The 26,080-nt window shown below is 38.5% G+C and overlaps 1 protein-coding gene across 4 annotated transcripts in view; it reads right to left on the bottom strand.

Annotated features, from left to right (window-relative positions):
- Positions 1 to 26,080, bottom strand: part of DLG2 (discs large MAGUK scaffold protein 2) — a gene marked incomplete at both ends in the record, with an annotated part of 992,680 nt that overhangs the window by 723,644 nt on the left and 242,956 nt on the right. For 3 of the 4 annotated variants that reach the window (XM_082277307.1, XM_082277308.1, XM_082277309.1), the window contains one exon: positions 6,699 to 6,740. The exons of the other annotated variant lie outside the window; for it this stretch is intronic. In XM_082277307.1, coding sequence (XP_082133433.1) covers positions 6,699 to 6,740 — 42 coding nt within the window. Of the gene's footprint in view, positions 1 to 6,698; positions 6,741 to 26,080 lie in introns of those variants that run through there. 4 annotated transcript variants of the gene reach the window in all.

Here is a 26,080-nt window from a genome sequence, read left to right as displayed (position 1 = left end):
TGAATGTGTTCCAGAGTTCATTTCTTTGGTGTGAGTCCACAAGAGAAAAAATATATCAGTTCTCCTTTTGGAATCTTCTTTTGCAGCTTCACTTGCAAAAGACACTTTCCTTGTCTCCAACCTTCTGTAAAGATACCATGGAAGGAAAGGAACGGAGGTTTCCCCTTCTGAAAACGGATACAAGCATTTCTTGCATTCATCCCATACCAAAAACGTGGAACCAAACCATCTCAGCATGTCCAAAATGTATATATACAGCCACTAGCAGTGGCATTAAGAGAGGGCACACCAGTGAAGGCTACCCTGGAAAACACAACCTGCCACTTAACCACACCGCTATCTTCATTCCATCTTAGCGCCAACAAATGGGACAGGAAAAACAGATGAAGTTGAAAGTCAATGTAGATAGAAGATAACCAGGAGAGATTTCTGGGCAGCCTTTAATTGTGGCAAGCTATTGTCAACTCCATCCATCACTGATTAATGGTCTCCTGCACTCCTCCCCATCCATGTAATAGGACCAACAGGGTTTCCCTAAAAAAAGAAAACTTACTTTTGCCTGGGACCACTGCATTTTGTAGGCAGCATTGCAATCAGGATTGTTGATCTAATTTCTATGCAATCTCATAAAAATCACACAAACACTGGCATCTTAAGCACACAGGGCAAGCCCATCAGCAGTGATTTAGTGGTAGAGGATTTAACTCTTCATCATTTTTATGTAAACATAAAATGTCACATACAGACATGATATTATATTCTAGTTCCTTGCACATATTTAAAACCCAAGAAATTTAAATACTTTTGCAGTCCTAGATCTTTTCTAAGTCTCCTCTAACAAAAAGGCCAATTATGTATCTCTGATAGGAATAGCTCATTAGATAATCTCTAATGAATCCACATGAAGATGGGAGACACAAAATAGAACTGAAGTATTTTTCTCAGTATTATTATCTATCCAGAAATTTCTGAATGAAGAAATCAGTGACTAGCTTCTGCACCTTCCATCCACTATTTTTGTGACTAACTCTTCTAACTTTAGATGAGTGCCCCTTATCCCAATAGCAAAATATTCCTATTTGCTTAGAGTTCATAAAGAATTCTTAGTAGTGGATTTAATTCCTTACACTGTGCTTGTCATTTTAGCATCTCTGTACCTATTCACACATTTGCAATGGCTTTTAAGGGAATATTATTTTAGTCCATGGGTTAAATATAGTCCCAGTCTTATCATATCTAGAAAACCAGAGCTGCTGCTGTGTTATTAATCTACTCTAATTACCTCTTCCATTCATAACTTGTTATGGTCATGTATTGTAAATCAGCACTTGAAGCTGGGAGGAGAGGTAAAGTATATACTTAGGTATTATAAATGCTTACAGATCTCCCCAAATTTGATTTCAAAAGTGGAAAAATCAATCTTCAACATTCAAACAATGTACTTCTTACTCAAGACAGAACTATTGCTTGAACAGTATGAGACTAAATTCAGATTTCCTGATGAGTTCCTCTTAATGTCACTGGTGTGATTGCAAAAACTGGCCATAAATGAGAACTTTACCTTTCTGTGAATCATAAGCACTGCTAGTACTGCAAGCTACCAAAAGGAAAGAATGCTGTGTTGTTAATGTCATAATTTTGAGAGACCTTTCTCTGTAGAAGTTGGTCCAAGAAATCACTAACTCCTTTTTCCACAATGAGTTATGACTTCCCTAAAATTCCATCTTTGTCTAGTGAAAGGATGACAACAATACAAACAGCTCAGCTGGCTGTAGCTCTTGAGGCTAGATCCCACAGGTGTTACACACATCCCTTAGAAAGTTCAAGATCTTGCTTATTTTACAGCCTAGGCAAACATTGCATAAGAAAATGAAAATATATATTACAGAAATGCAACTATATATTCAGAACCTATATAGCATTATCCTTTTCCTTATCCTCAAACCTCTCGAGGTAGAAATTCCACACCAGCTTTGCTGTCTAGTACTAACACACATTTTGCCTTGCTATCCTAAGGTAGCAGAGGAACTGTACTTTGACCTGCCACTTGTAGTTATGTCTCTGAAGTTATGAGTAAAGTAAGTCAGACTGTCAGACATAATCAGAACTACAAAAAGGAGTAAACTCAAATAAAGTTGCTCATGAGTCAATTCTTAATTACATTAGGAAAACTGAGAAACCAATCTTTCCTGCTTACTCCTTTTAAAATGCTACATCAAAGCCATTCCTATGGCTTTTGAACTGTTCCTCACTTCATTGAGAAGTGCTAGATGATGGCGCATGATTGAACATTTAAAGGAGAAAAATATACATAAGAAACCAAGGATCATGTTTGGAAGTCTGTGAGAGCTTGCAGTCCTTTCTCACTTCATCCCCTCTTTGCAAAAAATACCATAAGAGCACAGCAGGACATATTTTGGCAATACAGGCCCAAGTCTGAAAGACCCATAAGCTCTTTTCCTTTGGAAGACCAAAACAACTCTTGGTACAGATGGCAAAATATGGGATATCTATAACTTAATTATGTAACTATATCATTAATACATACTGGCAGAGAGGAAGAATTACAGCTGTGTATAAAAATGTAGATGGAAGTCAGAAGTTCAGTTGTCATTTGTGACATTTTATAGCTTTGGGCAATGAAACTTTTTGCTACTTGTTATTAAGATTCCTCTGCCTTTATTGTTAATCCTTGACTTAGGTTGCAGTTGGAAACTTCTTGGTTAAAAGAATTATTTATATTTTTGCAGTGCATGCGGAAAAAGAGGCTGAACACAGAAAGGTGATGTGATTAAAGGATTCCAGCTCCCAACACCCTCCACAGGCCCTGGCTGTGCTCCATTCCTACCCCAACAGGTCCCCTTCATCATCCAAGACCCTCAAAAAGTGACAACTCATAGGTTAACATTTCAGTTACAAATCACATCACGGTAATTGTTTGACACAGGCATAATCTTTAAGCTACACAGTTTTAGATAACATAGTTAGCCCACAGTTAGCAGTCACAACCAAAAAAAGCTCTTAGTTAACACAGTGTTCAGGCAGGAGCTCAGTTCTGTGACATGCCAAGTGTACCCACTAACATGAGGACAGCCTTAAACTCCTGCTGAAGTAACTCTGAACCTGCTGGGAAGCCTTTGGCACCTCAAAGAGGATCTGAATTCATAACATTCTTTACATGAAGCTCTGATGACCCCAAAGCCAGTGCTGAGTGCTGCTGAGAAGAAGATGTTTCAAGGTGAGAGAGCCCAACACTCACATCTAGTTCTGTGCTGAAGTACAAAAGGAAGACTTCAGCTCTGCTACCCAAATTCCCAGAAGCACCAGCTGTGCCTCCAGTAAGACCCTCAAACTTTCAGCCAGAAATAGCAGTCCAGATTCACAACAAAATCTGTCAGAACTACACAGAGAATTCACCAAGGCAAGAGGAAGGCAAAACTCTTACAAACTTTTAAGAAAAGCCAGACCCAATCCATAAAATTTTTAGAGCTTAGGTCAGACTATGGAACCTAAATATTCACAATGTTAGCCATAGTTTTACAAGAAATTGCTAATACTGAGGGAATTTAAAATACTTGCCTAAACCAAGAACAGAAAGGTTTTAATAGCAACCTCTAAAAATCTCTTGCATATAAATAAAGTATTTTCAATACACAGTGGACACAATTAAAACAACAAACACTTGACTCTAGGCAGCCCCCTGCCATAGTTAGCCTGTGGTCCCAAGATTTACTCATGCTGAAAATACAACAAGATATTTAACTACTGCATATAGCAGGAGTTCACTTTTTCAGGCACACTGCACATTTCTACAAGAGCACTTCTGATTTTGGAGGCACTGCTTTCAGATTTTAATTCCTTGACTTCTCAGCTCATTTTTGGTTTCTTCCACTGAAGTACAGAATTGTGCATACACAAGAGAGCAAGGAAGAGATCAGACCAAAATGTAGATTTTTCATAACACTGTATGTGGTAAACAGATAATAGTTAGCAATAGTTATTTTTCCTTTTTTTTTTTTTTTTTTTTTAATAACTCAAAATGTAGGTCCAGAGAAACTTTGATAGACAAAGATATTTTGCTTATAACTTCTCAGACATCTTTTTTCCTATTTTAACCAGTGCTCAGGCAGGAAGGAATAAGCATCCACATAGGCAGGTATGTGTTCACAGCCAGTACTGTTCTTTAGTCAGCTGTAAAAATGGGTTTTGGTTAAGAATGCACGGAGTAGACCTCTCTTTCTTTTGATAAGTCTGCACATGCCAACCAAGTTCACATGGGCAGTCTCATACAGACTGGCAATCAAGAAGTGAGAGTCCTACCTTGAACTTGAAAAATCTGCTTGCTCTAAAGCCATAGCACACAGCTGCCATCAGAAACAGACCCAATTGCTTTCCTTTTTCATTTTCCAGGCCAAGCAAACCTATTTCCCGTTACAGCCTGTACTTATAGTTTTATTCTATCTTATGACTTAAAGACTAAAATATTTGAACACCACTAGGATTTTTCCACCCATAAAGGGGGAAAATGCAAAACACAAAACAGATGTTTTATAATGTATTTAATTTATTTTGGCCACCCATAGAGCTGTGGCTTATGTTAGTGCCAACCAAGTTAAAAGCAACAGAGTTCATCAGAAACACTATGTAACATATTGTACAGTGACCAGGCATAGGGAGCACCTTTCCATAAACTCCTATTTATTAAGCAAACTTCAATGTCAGAAAAAGAAAACAGGAATTACTGAAAGTGCAAGTGGTGCAGCCATACATGAGCAGTTCCTGGGGGGATTTGCAAAGTTTGTGCTGCTTTCCTACATTATTGTAGCCTAATGCAGAGCTTGGAAAATAGATGATCAAAGTATCCACTGGAAGTGGATGAGTTTACTGAAAGTGGAACATCTAGAGGTAACAGCCTCAGAATAGTATCATGTAAATAGCAGATACTGTATAATAAACAATTGTGTCAGAAATACTCAACAGCTGAAGAAGTTCCAACAAAGTAAAACTATCTTGTCCAAACAATTACCAGACTTCTACTGGTACAAACCTCTCACTTTTTTCTGTGTCTATGAATGGGAACAAAGACATTTCACAAGTTAAACCCAAGGGACTTCAAACAGTTGCTGAGGTACTTATTGACAAGGTATCTTGTGGAAATGACAGTAAAATAGTCCTTGAAATTTTCCCTGTACCTATTCTTATTTAAACTGAGAAATCACATCTCAGCAACAGCCCCACTTTAACAGATCTTCAGTACAGTACTACAGGCTGAAGGACAAAATGAGCAATAAAGAATGGTTGGTCTCAAAACATTTCTATATAGACAATTTACTGCATAGATCACAGGGAATATAAAACAGATAAAATTTACTAACAAAAACATTATAGGAAAGCATAAGGAAAGGATAATGTATGTATTTAGGAAGACAGAATGGCATTCAAAGTTTTAACTTGTATTTTTTGGCTTGTTATCGGCAGACTTAAAGAATTCCTCTTTAGAAGTGGATCATAATTGCAAAAGTTAATTAGAAAGTAACACAATGTGAAAGCTTAGCAATTTAGTACGGCAAACAACAGTACAGACTTTGAGCAAGAACATAGGAGCAGGTTCTTAGAATGTGAAGTTTTAATGAAAAATACTTTTTAAATCAAATAACAACAAATATTTTGACCTAATAAATAAATATGAAGCACATTATTATCAACCAACAGAAAACTCACTTTAATTCAGAGGCATGCTAAAGCAATTTGAAAGCAAAAAATCCTTTGCAATTATTTCTGCAGGTAAAACTGCTCTAACTATTATTATCTATCACTTGCCAGTGCTTTCCTTCCCAGACAGACACACTCATATGAACTTGAAAAAGCCAGAACGCCAAAAGTGCCTCCCCAATATGTTGGCTAAGGACTGTAATTCATTTAAATTATGCAACTGGATTCCCACAGCTGGCCGACAGCTTGGCTGAGAGCTCGATTCAATGCCAGTGAACCTGTCTGCTAATATTGTCCTACTTGCAGAGAAGGTAATATATCCAGCAACTTATATTGAAGTTCTGACTCTAATTAACAGAGCAAGCAAATGTTGACATTAGTGACAAATGCTGCTTAATAGTCACTGTGAGACCAGTGCAGCCAGCTGGCATTTTCCTGTAGCATTTTGCAGTAATAATCCTTTCTGTATTTCTTAGGACATTGCTTACAATTTGTTTTTAAGCCTTTTGGTTCAGGTTAGAAACAAATTGGCACAAAAACCAACCCAGATAGCAGCAGCAAGACTCCCGGCTTTCAGACAAGTAATCAACAAGAAAGCATGCAAGCAGCATCCCTGGAAGGATGCAGGGGGGACCCGACTATAGGAATTCTTATCCTATATAAAGCTATGTAGCCTTGCACAAATAGCCTTTGGCATCTTGTCTCTGGCCTACCTGGACAGTATCAAAACATGTTTATCAGACCATACAAACCCAGAACCTGAACTGCAAGCAGTTAAAAACTGAAGGTCGCTAAACTGCAAAATTCAAACATGCTTCTATGCTTTAGCCACACAGACAACAATAAAACAAAGCCTCCACAACCACCTGTAATAATATGCCTGTTCAGCCAGCAATTCCAAAGTACTCAGCAACACAAGGTAGACATTTTCTGCAGCTGGTTTTACATGTACATTCCTGACAAATTGTTGTCTCGTCCCCTCTTACCTTCACATTAGTCCGGAGTGCACAGTAACATGCAAAAAACATTGCAGTAAACAAGGAGCATATGGACCAGTATTCAGCGTCTCTGCTCTGCACAAACGGTACACACACGATCCCGAGCATGTGCTACTAAGGAGCATCCGTTCCCTCTGTCAGTTTGAAAATGCATTGATCTCTGTTTTTCTGACTACAAAAAGACATGTCTTGAAGGCACAGAGTGAAAGCTACATATCTCTTCAGCAACCATATATAGAAACATGCCCAGTAATTTCAATTAGCAGAGAATTCAGCATCTGAAACTTGGACCTCAGTTGCTTTTCCTTCCAGCATTTTAAATTCAGGGGGGAAAAAGGAGGGGGAACTCACCCAGAGGGGAAAGGTGAGGAATTAAAACGTAAGCAGTGAGTTACTTATATTTCCCCCTGGCTTTGATGTTTTCCTATTCAATATTTTACAAACGTTACACACAGAAAAATGAGGAAAGGTTTCTCTTCCAAGTCTCAAATTTACGGTAGATTCTGCACTGCTTCTGTCTGCTCTTGTTAAAGATGCAGCATCCCTTTTAACAAAGACAACGTCATCAATTATGACAGATTCAACATGTTCTACTTACAAATACAGTCTCTGATTAAGGACAATGGCTGGCTGGCTTATTAACATTTCCTCAAATGCAAGTTCAGTCCCCTGTGCTAATCTATTTTTAAATAAAAAGTCCCACCTACTCCTTCCCTCTCATTTAATAAAAATGCAGCGGACTAGCTCTAAAGATCCTGAATTGCATTGTGCTCCCAGCTCAGGCACTGGACCTTGCTTTCAAACTGTTCTCTTGCTTGCTTGGGATTAGAAACACAGAGAAAAATTAAAATGAAAGCAGAAAAATCCTGGAAGAAGTCTGTGCCCTCACATTTGTAACTACATATTCTGAATTCAAAATGCTCCAATATCTTCCAGAAGGAGGGAACTCAGAACCTAGCCAGAAGGCAAAGCTTTAATTCACAAGCACAAAAATAAAATCAAACCACTTCTCTCACTCCTGTCAACCGCTGGGATGCTGCGAATTAACTGATTGTTTACTGGGCTGCAGGGACACAAAGTCAAAGATTCAACTCTGTTTATAGCACCGGAAACCACTGATATCAGTACTGAATTATGAAGTAATCTCCAGGAATAAAACCAGAAAAGAGCTTTTTTTTTTTTTTCCACTGCAGCAGATACTGTGGGAGGAAACGAGTGGAAGAGGCTTTACTACCTCCTTCTCTATCAGCACAGAGCAATTTGCGTAGGATAAGCATAACTTAATAGAAATATCTGCAGTGACTTGTAGAATTTCTTTAAATGTTTAATGTAAACCCCCTTGGAAATCTGCAGAAACACTGAAGTCTTAACCAAATCAGTGGGTATCTTTCTGTGGGCAATGGGGTGAGGAAGCTTAAACAGAAGGGTGTGCATTTAAAAAAGAATAAGGGGGAGGGGAAAAGACAGCAAGGTTTTTTTCAACATCTTCCTAAAGACAAGCTCTCAGAAACTGTCGTCAACTCCAAGAGAACAGCTATTTTTAGCTTGTCATTGTTTGTGCCTTTTTTTAGGAACGAAAAAGACAGTTGTGTTTAAAGCTAGATATTGCTCTCCTACGTAGCCCAAGACAGCTACTTAATTTGATCCCCAGCTCCATCTGTCATACAAATTAAGTAATTAGTAATCACAGCCTTCTTTGGCACAAACAATGACTTCCACAACAAAAGAGATGAACCCTGGTTTTAAATATAATTCTGTGATTTTTGTTAGTAATGAAACTGGGGTCTAGATGCCATAGTTCAAAAAGCTGAAGTATCCCAAACTAATGGTGTTTCAGACTTCAGCTGCAGCAATATCCATCAAATAAGCTAAAACATAGCAATGTGTTGCGCAGCAAAATCATGAGAGAATTATTTGATACATTTTTTGTCACTCTTCAAGTGAATAGAAAGTGGAAGGAATCATGGTTTATTTGGCAGTACCGTACACTAAAAAATTAAAATAAAGTATCTTAGTCATTGAAAAAATATCACCGATCTTGGGGAATTCTGATCCAAAGAGAAATGCAACTCAATAGCAAAGATGAAAAGATGCACAGTCCTGAGAAGTGAGGCAAGGTTCAGGCAAGCATGTAGCTGCATATGAAAATCAAATTCAAGCTTTCTTTCTGCCAAAGGAACTGCACAAGTTTTCAGTCAGCAAAGTCTTTGAAACAACTTTCTTTTTCTCAATCCTAAAAAAGTCAATGGTTTTGAGTTTAGGCAAACAAACCCAACATGGGGAAAACCTCACTAAAAGAAAGCAAGGCTGCCGAATGATAGAATTCCTGAGCGATTACCTGGATATAAAACTTCAGACTCATTTAGGAAAACAAGAAGTAATGCAGTCCCAAAGAATTCACTCAGAAGAACTCCCATGACTCCTGATCATCTAAGAGGAAAAATTATCTAGGAAATGACAGACTGACCTTCACAGTACTGTAAGTGAAAAGGGAAGAGAGACCCCCATGCATATGGTTGTTGCCTCCTGTAATAACTGTGGGGCATGTGAGAATTTGCCAGACAATTGAGACCTCTGTACCAGCTGACAAGGTATTACTTTGTTAGCAGACCAACCCAAAACATTTATCAGGAGCTACTTCAGGTAATCTACACAAGCAGATCCCTGCAGGGCTTGTTAACCTCTGCCAAGACATTTCTTATCACAGCAGCCTAATTGTTAAAGAAAGCACTGTCATCAAGGACATACAGTATTTTATGATGACTAAACGGCTACTCAAAAGCATCACATATTGGTGATATTTACAGGTAAAGATACAGAGTCAATAAAAATGAGTGGGGAAAAAGCCCTGCCTGAGGCATCCAGACATGCCAAAACCAGCAGAACATTTGAAGTGCTCAGGGCCTCTTTAAACAGGTGACAATAGGGAAAAACCCCAGAGATGAAAGAAGTTATTCCATAAAAAAAAAAAAAAAGGTTAAGAATAAAACCAGTGGAGAGACAGTACTCCAAAGGACCCATACTACAGACCCTCTTTAAAAAGACACTCAGCTGGTGACCTCAATATTCTTAGATAACAGAAACTGGAGCCACTATCTTGAGCTGTGAAATTCCATTGTTACTCTTTGCTCCTGTGCCTTCAGAAGGGCAGAAGGGAGCACTTGGAAGGAAACCCTGGTTGTCTGCAGAGTTTCAAAGACAGCAGAGGGAACATGCTGCCTTGGAAGACTTGATCTCAGGAGGGCCTGAGGCCAGTCTGCTTCAGAGCAGCACGGAGGGCACAGCCCTTTGCAGCATCCGCCACTGCCCAGAAGAAGAGCACCAGGAGCTAGTAGCAGTAATAGGAGTAATAGTAGTAGTAGAAATTCCTACCAGTGGTAGGAATGCCCTATGGCAGTTGTGTCCCGAAGCTGTGCTCAAGGACCCCCATAGTGCCATGGCACTCTACTAGCACAAAGCTGACTATCACAGAACCACAGCATGGTTTGGATTGGAAGGGATCATAAAGATCATCTAGTTCCAACCCCCTGCCAGGGCAGGGATGCCACCCACTAGACCAGGTTGCCCAGAACCCCATCTCACCTAGCCATGAACACTGCCAGGGATGGAGCATCCACCACTTCTCTGGGAGGAACACTGGAACCATACTGTGGAATAACATTTTTCATCCTCAGACACCTAAGCGTTTTCAAGTGTGGGTTGTTTGCTTTTTCCAAACATGATGGAAAGCATGTCATTTTAAAGGAGAGCACCACTAAAAACAATAGACTAAAAATGCAGTAAAGAAACCAACATGCTCCAGGATTTGCTTTATGACAGTGCAATGTGCCCCACTTAAGCAGCATATTTGTGGGTAAATATTATAAGTTGGCCTTAAAAAGACTCATTGCAATGAGACAGATTTTGTCACAAAGATGATCACAAAGAAAGCAAAGATTAGCTAGAAAAAACCCAGATATTAGAGGGGGAAAGGTCTGAAGAAGAGGGTGCCTTGCTTTCTGAGTGGATGGAGGGAGAAATGACACTCCTGTCCTCCAAAAGAGGGAAGAGTGGATGTCTGCAGGAAATTGGGCATAATGGTGGAGGTCTGCAAGGTTATTTTTAGGCCATGCAATGCTTATTAGTATCAACACTGACAATCTGCGTCACTGACTTTGAGTAGCCAGGGGTGTAATTCTCCCTCTTTTCGAAGAAGGTACTGGCTTGTGCAGTCATGGCACTATGGCAAGTTATGCTCCATCACTCCCTGTCTTTGCACACTGCAGTGATAAAATCTATATAGCACCCTAGTCCTGCATTGCCTAAATAACTCTGATTTCAGCACAGGAGCTCTAAATTGAAATGATTTTACTCTTTCAAAGACTTTACCATTTCTAAAACTTTAAACTGTCATAAAAAATGTTATTTTCCACATCTGCAAGAAGTTCCTTCTAATATCCACGGTGAGGGGTGGGATATTGAAGGAATTGTTGACATGGGCTGCAGGTCTGGGGTGCTGTAGGGCCTACAGTTTCCAGATGGCAAAAAATGACTACAAACAGTGGATTGAATCTTTGGGCATCTGGAAACAACTGCAGAAAGAAGAATGTGGAACAAAGCCCCAGTTGGGAAGAAGTCTTTCTTAGGCTGTCCACTGCAGCAAAGCCTAGTAAAACATAACACACAGAGGAACGGTATCAGCAGCTCGAACTCAGAAAACCTTAAAGTTTTCACAAAGAGAAAGAAAAAGGCTGAATAGATTATTCACAAACTTTCATCTTCAGTATTGTAAACAGCTCTCTGATATCCTAGCATTCTGATGCATAAGTTGCTGTGTCAAATATTCTTCCTCGCTTCCAGACCAGTAAACACCAAAGACCTTGCCCTGGGCAGATTTAACTTAAGCCACAGTTTTCCCTGAAAACTTTCTGTTCCCCTTTTTCCTGCACAATCTTCTTAATACACTTGTCTGATTTTTGAGCATTTAGTACTTTTCCTCTTAAAATCCCAGCTCTCTGTTTTCTCTCTTATGTGGTTGCATTGAGGAATGTTTTGATCAGATACATAACAAAAACATATAATTTACTTATAAAATAATTCCTTCTCAATATTAAAATTTGTATATATTTCATAAATCAGGCTTTGCAGTTAGTATTCATAATTTCAGCCATAAAGCCATTTATGATAAGCAAATTTAAAGGTCAAATGATAAATAAAAAATTAGTGAAGAATGGCCTCATCCTGTGAGTCTTTTCTATAACTGAATTTTTCAGGAAACGTTTCCTTATTGCTCCTGATGACCCTAAAACAAAATAATGCAAAACAAGGACCAGAGGCTCAGAAAGAAGGAACTGGATTAAGCTTCACCTTGAGTTACTCAAAACCTAATTTTTCCTCTCCTGTACCTGTAACCCATGGTTCTAGCTTATTTTACACCTCATTCTATACAACTGATTGAGATGACACAACCCCTTTAATGCCTCCACTGAGACACCCAGGCTGCAAAGACTTTTTCCACTCTGAAGATCCCCAGTTGAGTTTCCTGGATTTCACTCAAATTGATTACTTACATGTCTCCGCCATGTGTGTTTTCATTTTGTGACTATGAGCGAACATCTGCCTTTCTCCTTGATCTGAATTCTCACAATAACTCCTCCAAAAAGGTATTTCCATTCACAGTCATATTAAAGGACACGGCAACCTGGAACCCTAGGAGATTATCTAGATCAGTTTTCTTGCTGAGGGAAGATTAACCACACATAAGAGTGTTCTTGGCAAACAGTTGTCCAACTTCAAAGTCTCTCATGAAGGGAATGTCTTTGCTTCAGTTGGTCCTTTATTCTTAATATGGAAATCATAGAATCACAGAATTGTTAAGGTTCGAAAAGACCTCTAAAATAATCAAGTCCAACCATCAACATAGCACCACTACCATGTCCACCACTAAACCATGTTCTTAAGTGCCACATCCACATGTATTTTGAACACTTCAAGGGATGGTGATTCCACCACTTCCATGGGCAGCCTGTTCCAATGCTTGAAAACCCTTTCAGTGAAGAAATTTCTCCCTATTATGCAAGCTAAACCTCTCATGGCACCACTTGAAGCCATTTCCTTTAGTCCTGTCTCTTGTTATCAGGAAAAAGAAACGGACCCCACCACACCACAACATCCTTTCAGGCAGTTGTAGAGAGAGATAAGGTCCCTTGTCAGTCTCCTTTTCTCCAGACTAAACACCACCAACTCAACAGAAGACAAAAAGCTTAAATTATTAGAAGCCTTTAAATTATTAGAAGCCTATGCTTATTTTCTGCACAAAAAAAAAAAAAAAAAAAAAGTTTACCACAATTGTTTGAAAAACTTGGGGAAAAATGAAACTCAGGGAAAATGATGCCTGTCTTGTCATGATTGCCATCACTCCCCAAATATGAATTAACATTCTACTTTTATAATTTATGAACTATAATTTATGAACTAAGCTTATTCATTTAAGCATAAAATCCACATTTCCATGGTAACAGCATGAATGAAGAAGGAATGAACTTCCAAAGTTCAATTGCATTTATTACAGTACTTAAAAATAACCTCTAGCAATTTTCACTGAGGAAATTGCTGTAGTCTTTTTGTAAGAAAAAAAAAATTAAATTAAATCTCTCACTGTAAACTTGTATAAGAACAACTGGATTTTACATTGTACTTGATAAAGATCCATGTGTGTCAAAACACTTAGCATTTTACTCTTTGTACTCTGATTTTAGTTGAGGAAACTATTTAAAGGGAACCTATCATTAGATTAAGAAATATGATTAAAAAAATTATAGCATTGGAATCAACCCAAGTTTTCATGAAAATACACGTATAGGGTTGGTTTGGGGTTTTTTTGATGTGGACAGTCTTTTCATTAAACAAGCAAAGTGTTTGAATTTACAATAGAGAATACATTGATGGATATTCATTGGCCATGCTCTAACTATTCCTCTTTATTCCACTGATAACAGTTATTAGCTTGATATGTTAACAAACTTCAACCAGAAATTTTATCAGTGAGATAAATACTTTGTTTTAAAAATATGTTTAAATTTAGCAGGTTCTCAAAAAGTAATTTCAAACCTGCATAGCACTTGAAAGCACAGGATAATTAATGAGGGAAACTATTTACAAGACCATTAGTGTAATTTTCTATGTTTTACTGATCTCAAATGATGAATCAAGATGTTTCTAGAAGACTTATGAGTTAAAAGCAAACTATTAGGCTCCATAAAGAATAGATAGGTTAGAATAGGTCTAATTCCTCTAATAATGTGCTAAATCTAGCAACCTATTTTTTCTTTTAAAAAAAGAAAAGAATATTCAAAACAAGTATATTATAAACATGAAGGAGGAAAAAGCCTTTTTCAGCAACCTATCTCTGTGAAACCCAGTAAACTGGTGATGAATGTTACATCTGTATCTCCTCTGGAACCTGTGACTCCCAACATTTAAAGACACCTGGTCAAACTAGATACTTTTTCTTCTAGTACTATCCAAACTGCAAAAATAATACTCAGAGGAAAACTTTAAAAACATACTAGCAGCAACAATAAACTCAGCAAAAAAACTCTTCCCAATCTGATTTGATTGTGACTTTTCCTGTAGAGTTTTACCAATTATTTTATTTCTTACTTCACGTCCTCTTTACATCAAGTCAAAATATTTTCAGCTGTATTATTTTCAGCTGTATGTACAGAAGTACATGGGAATCAATGAGATGAATCCCATGGTCCTGAGAGAACTGGCAGGTGTAGCTGACAGGCCACTCTCCATCATATTTGAAAAGTCACAGCAGTCAAAGTACCCAGTGACTGGAAAAAAGGATATATCACACCAAATTTCAAAAAGAATAAAAAAGAGGACCCTGGGAACTACCAGCAGTCAGCCTCACCTCTGTGTTTGGTAAGATAATGGAACAGATCCTCCTGGGAGCTATGTCAAGGCATATGAATGGCAGGAAGGTGATTCCAGGCAGCCAATACAGCTTCAGAATGGGCAAATCACCCCTAAATTATCTGCTGGCCTTCTACAATGAAGTGATGGCGTGACTGTGCTGCTGGATAAGGGAAGAGAAACTGATATAATTTATCTTGACTTCATTAAGGTCTTTGACAGGGTCCCACACAACATCTTTGTCTCTAAATTAGAGAGATGGATTTGATGGATGGGCTATTTGATGGATAAGGAATCTCCTGGATGGCCAGTTGCAGTCAACAGCTCAATGTCCAAATCAAGATCATTACCAAGTGGTATTCTGCAGCAGTCCATGCTGGGACCAGCACTGTTCAGTATCTTTATTAATGACTTAACCAGTGTGACTTTGAAAGTCTGCACGACACCAAGCTGAGTGGTACAGTTGATATGCTAGAGGGAAAGGATACCATAAAATGGGACTTTGACAGGCTTGAGGAGTTGTCCAATGGAAATCTCATGAAGCTCAACAAGGCCAAGTGCAGGATATTACACGTAGGTCAGGGTAATCACCATTATCAGGGATTAACAGATTGAGAGAAGCTCTGCAGAAGAATTTGGGAATACTGGTGGATAAAGAAATTAACATGCGCCACAGCATGCACGTACAGCCCAGAAAGACAACCCTACCTTGGGCTGCATCAGAAGTGTAACCAGCAAGCAGATTGAGGGATGTGATTTTGTCCCCATCTACACTGGTCTCCTGAGACCCCACCCAGAGCGCTGCATCCAGTTCTGGGGCCCAACATTAGAAGGATGAGGACCTGATGAAGACAGTCCAGAGGAGGCCATGAAGATGTTTGGAGGGCTGGAGCACCTCTCCTATGAAGGCAGGCTGAGACAGTTGGGGTTGTTCAGCCTGGAGAAGACAAAGCTCTAGGAAGACCTTACTGAAGCCTTTCAATACTTGAATGGGGCCTATAATAAAGCTGTAAAGGGAATTGAGAATTTCACATGGTGCTCCTGAAAACTGCTGTTGAGAAGATATCAGCAGTTAGACCCCAGCTCTTTAGGGGATGTAATTAATGGCATAATGATAAAGATGTTTTGCGGGTTATTTTACTTTTTGGTGTAGTGATGCTTCACAGGTACTGACTGAACAACTATTGTCATGTTTTGCTGTTCTAGGTCCAACCTCAAATGTTGTGGTCAAAGCATAGTTATTTCTTTCTGAAAATGATTCTTTTTAGTAACTTCAGTTGTGAAGAATTTGGCACACAAAGTCAAAATTTTAAAATGTCCTTAAGAGCCACAAAATATTTTCAACAAATTTATTTTATCTGAATAGAAACTTTTTACTCTGCTAGTATCTAAGTACTTCTATTGTTTCACAGCAGTTAAAGAACCCTTTTTTGCCAACATTATTTAAGGATTTCTATTATTTCCAAGTATTTAGATGTTACCTTTTAAAATATCACACTTCTCACATTTCTTCCAAGCATGTCCTCTTCTCACTTCAATACTAGCTTGAGTCACATGCAGTAGAGATCAGATAAATTCAGAGAATGTCTTCAGTGAAATATCGTATAAAATGTAAATTACTGCCATAATCTGATGATATTTCACAAGGAAACTGACTTTAGCACTGCTTCCTCTGTAACTATTTATAAAAGCTAAAAATCTCTGCCAATCTTTCTGGCTATGGGACTGTCTATAAATATTTTGTTAATACTTCTATATGCAAAATTAGTCTCAGTGTAGTATACAGGGTCGGTATCTCTTTTGCATGGAGGACAAGACTGAACGAGACATGCATGCTGACAGCAGAATACCAATTGACTAGAGCCATATTTATCCAAGAGGAACGTTTTCTGTTCTCTTAATACTTTTTTTAAATAGTTTTAAAAATTGCAGTCCCCTTGACCCAAAGAAGCATGCCCATTTCACACATTAACTAAAAATATCATCAAATCTCTTAGGAAAACAAGACAGAGCCTACTGTCAATCATAATACAAGTAACCTTTTTAATTTCAACAGGGTCATAAATATCTACAGTCCCATAAAATATGAGAATCTGGCCCAAAGAATAAATAAAATCAGACTAAACATGCTGAATGAAAATCTACATCTATTAAAGCCAACACTAAAACCAACCATCTTATTAACTTCAAGGAATTTCACTGATGCTCTTTAAGGTATAAAATAAACATTAATGCACATGCCATAATACTGAATTTGTATGTAAACCTCAGTTATAAAGAGTTGATGCTCCCTGTTATTCTTTTGGCAGATTATCAGTTCTACTATAGCTGTTCTACAAAAGCAGAGTAATAGAGTCTGAAAGTATCTTTTTCTATCCCCTTTTCATCACCACACTCAAATTGGAGTTCACACATTGAAATATGCTTTAAGAGGTGTTTGTGAATATTTGTTCAGTCACAATGACTGGGACATTGGATACAGTGTAAGAGCATCATGCAATTATCAAAGAGTATTCTGAACACAAGATTACTGTCATTTGAACAACTTCATATACATTTGCAGTTATTGGGTAACTTTAATCCAAATCTGGTTTCCTGATCTGGGAAACTTCTATGTGGAGTTGACTCCTATAAGCACTGCAAAAATGATGTAAGGTATATAAAGTGTGAGGGATTGCTCAGAAAGTCAGGGAGTCCTGATATAGATGATAGAAACATTGTGTGGGCCTTCAGTGGAAGGGCAGGTGGGCAAGAGACATTTCAGCTTGTATTTGTCAATCAGAATCAAGGAAAGGCTACTAAGAGTTGTTACTGACTCAGTAAGACAAGCCAAACTGGACTATAAGACGATTTTCCCTAGGAAGGAGGATAGGAGAATCTGTTGTGAGAGGTGTCTAGAAAACTGAAGAATGCAATTGGGTTAGTCTTTTGTGAGCTGGAGAGATGCAATACAGATATTGATTTTTTTTAAATCTGAGTCTTAACAGAAATAACTAAGTGAAGTCAATAAAATAAACAACACCCTAGGAAGGGCTTTTCTCCATCCTCCACCAAACCAGCACAGGAATGTAGCTCATCTCCCCACCTTTGATGACGTCTGGTCCTTCACAAAACCTGTGATGCAATAAGGTAACAAGAATTAAATAATAATGGTTGCTATAAAGTGTGTTTATGTGCATTCATAAGTTTACCTTTGTAATAAGAATGTGTCTCTCTAAACACTCATCAGAAATCTGCTAATTAATGGCTGCTGCTGCTGCTGTGTATGATGCTCTGGAAAAACAAACCAAACCACAAAATATGCTAAATGGGCAGATGATTGCTGTCTGCTGATTTCACTGGAGTCCTGGCCAGGAAGTCAGGCTAGATGATAGCCAGGTTCTTCTGCAACACATGCAAATGTATCTGCTAATTCACCCACACAAAAGAAAGACTGGAACAATCTGGAAACTCTCTCAACCACCACGGTTGTTACTGCCTGTAACAGAACACTGTCATTTCCTACTTCTGCTCTGCATTTTTCTCTGCTTCTTCCCCTATGTTTTCAATAAATAGTGGTATTTTATGCCAATTAATGAGATGGGTTTTTGAAAGAGATGTAGAAATTCCCAAGCTACAAGTGAAGCTGTTAAAACCCATAATGAAGCTGTGCAATGCTCAAAAGTGTTGGCCACCTGGAAAAATAAAAACTTTTAAACATATCTGAGTGCTTCTGATGAATTGGCTTTCTCTGTCACTTGACAGCCCTCTGCACTGAAATAGCTTGTTGAATATTTTAGAATCAACATCACAGTATTTCAGTGAAAGGATTATAATTAATTTTTCACAACTGCATAATTTCAGGGCATTGTGAAATACAAGTTCAGTGGGTTTCTTCACGCAGCAGTGTCCCAGTGTCATATTGAACAGTTGTGTCTATGGCAACATGTTCCTATTACCATAGATCTCCTATATCTACCATCATCTCTGAAATTTTTTAGGTAATTAACACAGAACTCAATGCTAATTGTTAAAATCAGAATGAAAATAGAAGTTCATGCATAAAGCAGCTTCTGCCTACATACTGCTCTACACATCTTGAACAGATAAAACCTTTATTGCTTAAATAGAATTGGGAAACATTTGAGACCAAAAGAGATCACTATTTACTTTCCATTTCCTGGCTTCTGCTACTACAAGAAAGATCTGTTTATTCACTATTACATTATTGCATAGCAAATAGTGTAAATTAGAATGTTATTCTTCTACAGTAGAAGGCAAACTGGTAAAAGTCAGAGCCCAGACTGGGAGCCAGGACTCTCAGGACGTCTCTCAGTTTACCAGGTGTGGTAAATAGGCCTGTCCCACAGCTTATTCATCTGCAAACTGGTATTTATGGTATCATTCCCAGTAATAACTCTCAAAATGTCAGTGTTTTATTACAACTCCCAGTCCTTGCTGCCCTGAAACAGCATATTACCTTTCAGTAAGCACACACTTTGGTCTGCAAAGCTTTGAATGACAAGTATAAGAATGGTTAATATTTTCAAGTCATTTCTAGAGATTGATTTGGAATATTTGATTTCCTTAATGTGAGTAAAAACATCTTCATGCTCACTGCATCTTTGAGCTCTACCACCCACAGTGTGCAGCTTTGTGCTCTAGCACCCAGAGCATTTCCCAAAGTATTTTGCCCTATGTGAATGCATTTATTTGTGCCTTCCTGTATCACAAGGAGCATGCTTGATTTCAAGTATGGAACTTGATATTTTTCATAACCCTCTCAGAACATATTCAAGACATCTCTGGGTTGGCACCCCATATTTCTAGGGAAAAAAAAAAAATATCAAGCCTCCAACACTGCTATATTCTTAGTAAAATACCAAAATCAATGAGATGTCATGTATGAATATTCTTCTGGACTTCCACTAGATTACCTCACCAACATACTCATGTCTCTGTTCAAATAACCTGCAAATTATTGTGTTAATGTTTTCCTGGCGTGTGGTTTTACATTCCATTGAGCCATGGTCATTAAAGGTAGCTGTGCAGCATCCAGAACAGCCTCCAAAGTCTTCAGCTTGCCTGTAAGAAGAATGTCTCACTGCCATATTCTTTCTTGTCTTACTGTATTATCTTACATATAGTATTTTACTACATTACTTTCAGCTACTCTACAATCCCCATAGAAAACCAGTGAAAGGCGTGAGAGAGGAAGGGAATTTATGCCCTCCAGCCAAATTTTCTGAAGAAGCCTCTGACAGTTTTATGCCTGATATATAATTCAGAGCTATGTAGGTAACATGTCAGAAGGTCCAGCTGCAGAAATAGGACACAGAAAGAAACTAATAAAGGAATACACTCTAATTCTAAGAAAAATAGGAGCTGCATGTAAAAAATCTTAATAGAGAAGTAGTTGTTTACTGCCCTTTGCAGGTCAGGAGTTCACTGGTTTGGGCAACAGCTTTTGGCTCTTCAGACTTGGTTTAACTTCCTGCTTGGCCATAGGCACACACCAGTGTGATAAAGAGCAAGATGTTTAACCTACAAGATCTCAGGGCCTTATATATAAAGATTAGCTCATGAGCACGACTAAGTTGTTTAACATTGTAGGATTATCAGATGCTATGAAAACAACCAACTAAAATAAAATAAAAGCAATGTTAAATCAAGTCTACCTAATCCCAGCTAATTTGGGATATCACCTGACACCTAAAATCTAAAGCCTCAGAATCACCCAGTCTAACAGTTCTGCAGGTTCTCCTAAAGTGTGAAAGCCTTTGGATGTCTACATTAAATTATTTCTCCTAATTTAGTCTAGAAATTGTCTTCATCTTTAAATTAACACATACTCAAAGCATGTATTCTAATAAATTGGTAATTATATCCAACCTAAAACCATCTTGAAGTTCATCTATAGGGATACAGCCACTTAGACCCTACCTAAATCCTTCTTTAGCCTCTGTCTAATTATCTCTAAGAAGCATAAAATCTAGACGAAGTTAACACTACTGTTAGCATCACAGTACTGGTGCAGCACCAAAAATGATGCCATTTTTCACCTGAGATCCTTGTGTTCAGATCACTTACCATCATTTTCAGAGAAGGGCTAAAGCACAAGATGCAGAGTGGGTAGACTTTTTATAATGGTTCCCCATTACTCACAAGGAAAAATAAATTTAGTTATGGTAGGCAGAACTTATAATCATCTCTCAAGCAGATGTCAAAAATTTAACCAAGAGAGAGCCCAAGTTAAGCGCTGGAATTAGGTTGAATGCAAACTGATGGAACCACGCTAGAAAGTATTTACTGATATGACACAAGTCACACACAACTGTATTATTAAGTCCAAAGACTGCAATCCAAAAAATGTTTTCAGTTAACTAAACAAAATTTCAGTAAATTAAATCCCCTCCATAGAAACTAAACGAATCGACTTCACATATAAAACCATCTGTTTGGTGTATGAATGTGAAGGAAAAAGGCTCTTTAAGTGTGCAGGGAAGGTTAATCAAAGCTGCATCCCATCTCTACATCTCTCCCTGAAAATGTGATTAATCCTCTTGCTTTCCTCCCAGATAGCTACAAAAATGGATGCAGGATTGAAGGAACTCCTTTCCATCAGTAATACAAGAGCTCACTCACCTCTTGATATTCAGTCCAGAGCCCAAAATAACCTAACCTTGAGAGAAAATAGCCAAGATTTATAGATAAAGCAAATGGAAAGACCAGAAAAGAAATGAATCTGTGTATGAGAAAGCCTGATAACCAACCCTGTGATGAACTGCCAGAGGGCAGAGCTCAGCAGCTGGCTAAAAAAGAGCGGACAGCCATGAGGAATGTCATGGGCACTCCTGCATCAGGCTTGACTAGAAGGATGTGAAATACTAAATTAAAACCTAAGCATTAACCAGAGACCATAACTATTAACCATATGCAAAGATAGCTATTTGGAGCACTATCATTCTCTCTTCAAAAGCCACAACAATAAAGGCTCTCCATGAATCAGAAAAGGCTGAAATAGTCACCACATCAGTTCAGGAACCCAATACCTGCTAGGTGAAAAAAGTAATCTTCAAAAAGAAAATTCAAACTTGTCTTGTCCAACAGCTGTAGGCATGTCTTTTCTTCTGGAAGCCGGAAATGTTCAAATTCCTTCAGCAAAACAACATCCCAGACATCCAACTGAATGTCTGGGATCTGGTCATTATGTAGATGCTACCACCCACCTGGGGCCTATACTAATTCAGGACATGTATGTATCTTTCCAATGTTAGTTGACTTTGTACTTTGCCCATGTTTTTATTGCACGGCAAGGGCAGGAAAAGCATCGTTGTTCATCTTGGTGCTGAATAATCTTTCACGTAATCTTCTTTTCTGGAACTGGGAGTTTTTTAAAGATAATATGCACATTGTCTGGAATTAATGTATGCACAATAGTTTTTCAATGCCATTTAAGATTATTACTCAGGCTCATGCCAGCCAAATATGTTTCAGTAGATTTCAGACCAGATTTCTGCAATGCAATCTCTTTGGCATTGCTTGCAACAAACATTTGGAAACTTCAGTAGATGTGCAGTATGATTGCCCAGAGTATCTTAGAGTGCTTAACACAACCAGAATAAATGCAAGGGATCAAAGAATTTTCTTGGCTTGCACAACTAGCCCTAAATTTTGAATTTTCTATTGTGATTTCAAAGTACTCAATAGGATGGCCTGGGAGCTAGTTACTACTGAAATCACATGTGTTTGTGATAGCTAAGAACTCCAGTTATCTGTAAATGCATGGTTTCAATGAGTTCCTCAGAGAACTTCACTGTTTTCAAGCAACTTGAAAAACCTCCAGTTTTCTGAGATTCTGCCCAGTATAATGTGGGAGGAAAGGAAAAATTACCTTTGCACCATCTTTGCAACTTGCTGAATTTATCTACACCTCTAGGCAGAATTGCCCTGGATACTACAAGAACATACTGGCTACCATGATAAGATAACCAATGGTCTCAATATATTAGGATTTACAAGGCTGGGCTCAACAAAAAGAGGTCAGAGTACAGTAACCCCTCTGTCAAGCAGCCTCGGGACACTGTTCTGCCAGTTCTCTGTGAGGCAAGGCAGCACATAGCTACCACGCCTACCATCTTGCAATGCAAGAGAAACTTCATCCTGGACTGCTTTTGTCATAAACTTTCTCCTGTGGATGCATTACTGACCCAGAAGCCAGGCTTGATTGTCCACAGAAAAAGAAAGCCATATACCTAGCAACAGCTTCCAGGTATACATGCAGTAAGTGTTCTATAAATTAATAAATAAATAATAAATCTAAATAAATAAAATATAAAAAGCAAATCATTGTGCTAGAAAGAGGCAGCAAATGGTAATAGGGAGATTAAAAGTGATCACTTCAAATTCAAAAGCTAGTATGATGGTAATTCCAATGATTGTAGCTTTGATTCAAGTACCAGATCAGTGTACAGAATCAACTGACCTCTCTCAAGTGTTAAGCTAGATATGCACTAATCTATGTTTTGGGGTCATAAGCAATAAAACAACAGGTTTGACCCAGGTGTCCAATACAAGACATTTTTTGGAAGCAATATCCACCAGTCTGCTGCAAGATTGCTGTGGTTCTAAAACTGCCTGGGAAAGGAAACCCACATGGTGAATTTATTCACAATAAAACTGCAAGGCAAATCTTGCCCCAGACAGTGAAGAAATAAAGAAATCAGTTTCTGTGGTTCAACATCAAAATCACTGCAGCAATACAAATATCACAGTGGTTGGGTTTTCCCCCAACCCTTAACCTACCTTCCTCTATTTATTCTTCTCTCTTCTTTTGGCTAGGTATTCCCTGAGGCAAAGAACTAACAACTTGCTTACACTTCAGTTTGATAGGGCTGCCATTCTCTTCCCACAAGCCCAGAGAGAAGAGACACCCACCCTCCAGCATGCCACGTCAAGCCCCTTCACCACTTGATAGTGTGGAGATGAGGGAATGTGGTCCACAGCAATCAGCTCCCAGAAAAGCAGCAATTCTGCACCCAGCTTGCTCCACAGGACCCAGCTGCCCTATTTCCCACTCCTTCATGTGGCAGAGGCACACAGGTCTGGGGAGCAGGTTCCCAGCCACCTCGCTACACCCAGGTCAGGGGTATCTGTGCAGGACCCAGAGCAGACAGGCAGCAGACACCCTATTTTCTCATTTGAAGTATCCAGCCTTACTCCCAGTCTCACATACCCCTTCACATTTGCTGTGACCAGCAGCCTGATTTCACATAAATATAGGAAGTGAATTATGCTTCCACCAGAATGATCCTCAGACTTCACAGTCCAGCATACATCGATACTGCAGCCTGCAGAGTAGTGCATTGGTATATGTTCCAGCTCTAAATAAGCTAGCTGAGATACTGGAATTAGTTAGAACAGCATGGTGCTGCCCACAGGTTAACGTCTTCTTCCCAAGAGGATACATCAGCCTACAGCAAACATATCCTTGACTGCAATCTACATGCAGAGCTGTGCCTCCCTGCTGTCCAGCATCCTGTCAGAAAAGATTCCCTCACAAACTGAAACAGAACACTTCTGATCTCTGCAGCTCATTTCAGCCCTATCTGTCCCATACCAGAGGCAGAAAGTGGCAATAAGTAAATTCAGTATTGGTTGAGCTTCCCCCTCCCCTGAGATGACATTCTCCCTGGGGGTCCCCAACCAGTCAAGGCAACATGCAGCACAGAAGGGCATTAGACTGGACAAACTGTTCTGCTGTGCAATCAAGTGTTTAAATAGACCCTGTAAGTAGGTTACAGTGCACATGTGCACAATCCCATAAATATTAATATACCTGTAAAATGATTAGGCACCATTTAGTCCTCAAAAGAATACCATTGTTAGAACTAGGGTTTTCCCATCGTTTTTGTAATAAGGCAGAAGCAAAGCACAGAATAGGCCATATATGACAAATACTGTAACATCATTATTAATCTCAGCTCTTTGGTGTGACATGGTGCATGGAACAAGAGATCAACGATAAGAACACTAGATTTGAATCTGACCAATCTCAAGTCCTTCTAAAACTTTCCCAAGGCTTACAATTGCACACACAACCTCTTCCAAGCAGTGTCAGGTCTTCATGAGTTTCTTACCAAAAGAGTGGCGGTAAATTCAAATCTGTCATGGATAGGCAGCAGTTTGGTAGCAAACTTCTTTGATCAATTATCTCTTTTACTGAAACTGGGCAAGTGTTGCTTATATGCTTCTACAAATTATTTGTTCTACACCAGTTACACAACAATTATTTTGTGCTGATATTTGTTTAACCTGTGAAGAGTCAGCAGCAGTTTACTGTGAATCTTTAAAATTTCACCTTTCAGCTACAGTGGTTAATTCTGGATGAATATCACTTTCTGTTTATAGGCAGAGTAGGTCTAACTCCTAGGATCAGCTCCCTAATGAGGAACCTAACAACCTTTGAAAACCTGCTGGATTTCTTAGGGATTCCTGCTAGTAAATACGTTTGCTAGAATAACTGGAAAATGAACATGAAAGTGACAAGCAAATAGGCAGAATCCATGGGGTTATTTGCCCAGTGAATATTCATAGGCAAATGAATGCAAATGCAAACCTTCCACAATACTTTAGCTCTTACAAATATACAATAAAACACTGAATAAAAATATGTCATTATATTCTACACATTTAAATTTCTTTTCCTGCTTGTTAAACTATATTAATGCAAAAACCTTTTATCTCTAAGAAAGGTGGGTGAGACAGCACAGGAGAGAAGGTAGGAGTAAGTCTGTAAAGAAGAGGAAAAATACCAAACATATTCAATGAGAAGAGAAGCAGAAAAGATGGGAGAGGAAGCAATTAGAGGTGAATAAGGCAATTAAATGTGGATTAAACTACCTGTGGTAATGAACTACATCTACTGAGTTTGCCTTGGAAGCAAAATGGGAGGGTGGGAATAGCAGTAGTGCTTCTTGTTCTCATCCTGAGTTCAAAGGGGCCTCCTTTTGCCCTGCTGTCCTGATGTTCACCATTCTATAAATTCCACTCATTTTCACTTAAAATATTTGTAACGTTTTTAAGACTTCTAGACCAGGCATTTGCATTTGCACCTTCCCTTTCCAATGTATCTTACTTCAACTATAAGGGAATATTTAAAAACAGAATTCTTAAAAAGTAACTCCATTAAGCTCATAGCTTAAGCTAAGTCTCACGTCCAGCAATAATGTCCTCTCATTTATCTGTGTTTAAATCACAGAACAAAAGAACAGCAGGAACAAAACCAAACCTCACATAGTAAAACTAAAATCTTTATCCTGAAAATGTATCACCAAGTTATCCTAAACATAAGCAACACATACCCATGGGTGAGAACACAATTCTCCCACCTAAAATATTCATAAATTAAACTATGCTAATACACATAGGAGAAAAACCAGATCCTCTGACATTTGAGTTTTATATATATGTATTAGAAAAAAACCCCA

This window comes from Coloeus monedula (assembly GCF_965178545.1).
Source record: "Coloeus monedula genome assembly, chromosome: 3".
NCBI classification, from domain to species: domain Eukaryota; kingdom Metazoa; phylum Chordata; class Aves; order Passeriformes; family Corvidae; genus Coloeus; species Coloeus monedula.
The sequence above is the reverse complement of the archived record's forward strand: the minus strand, read 5'-3'. Positions and strand labels throughout refer to the sequence as shown.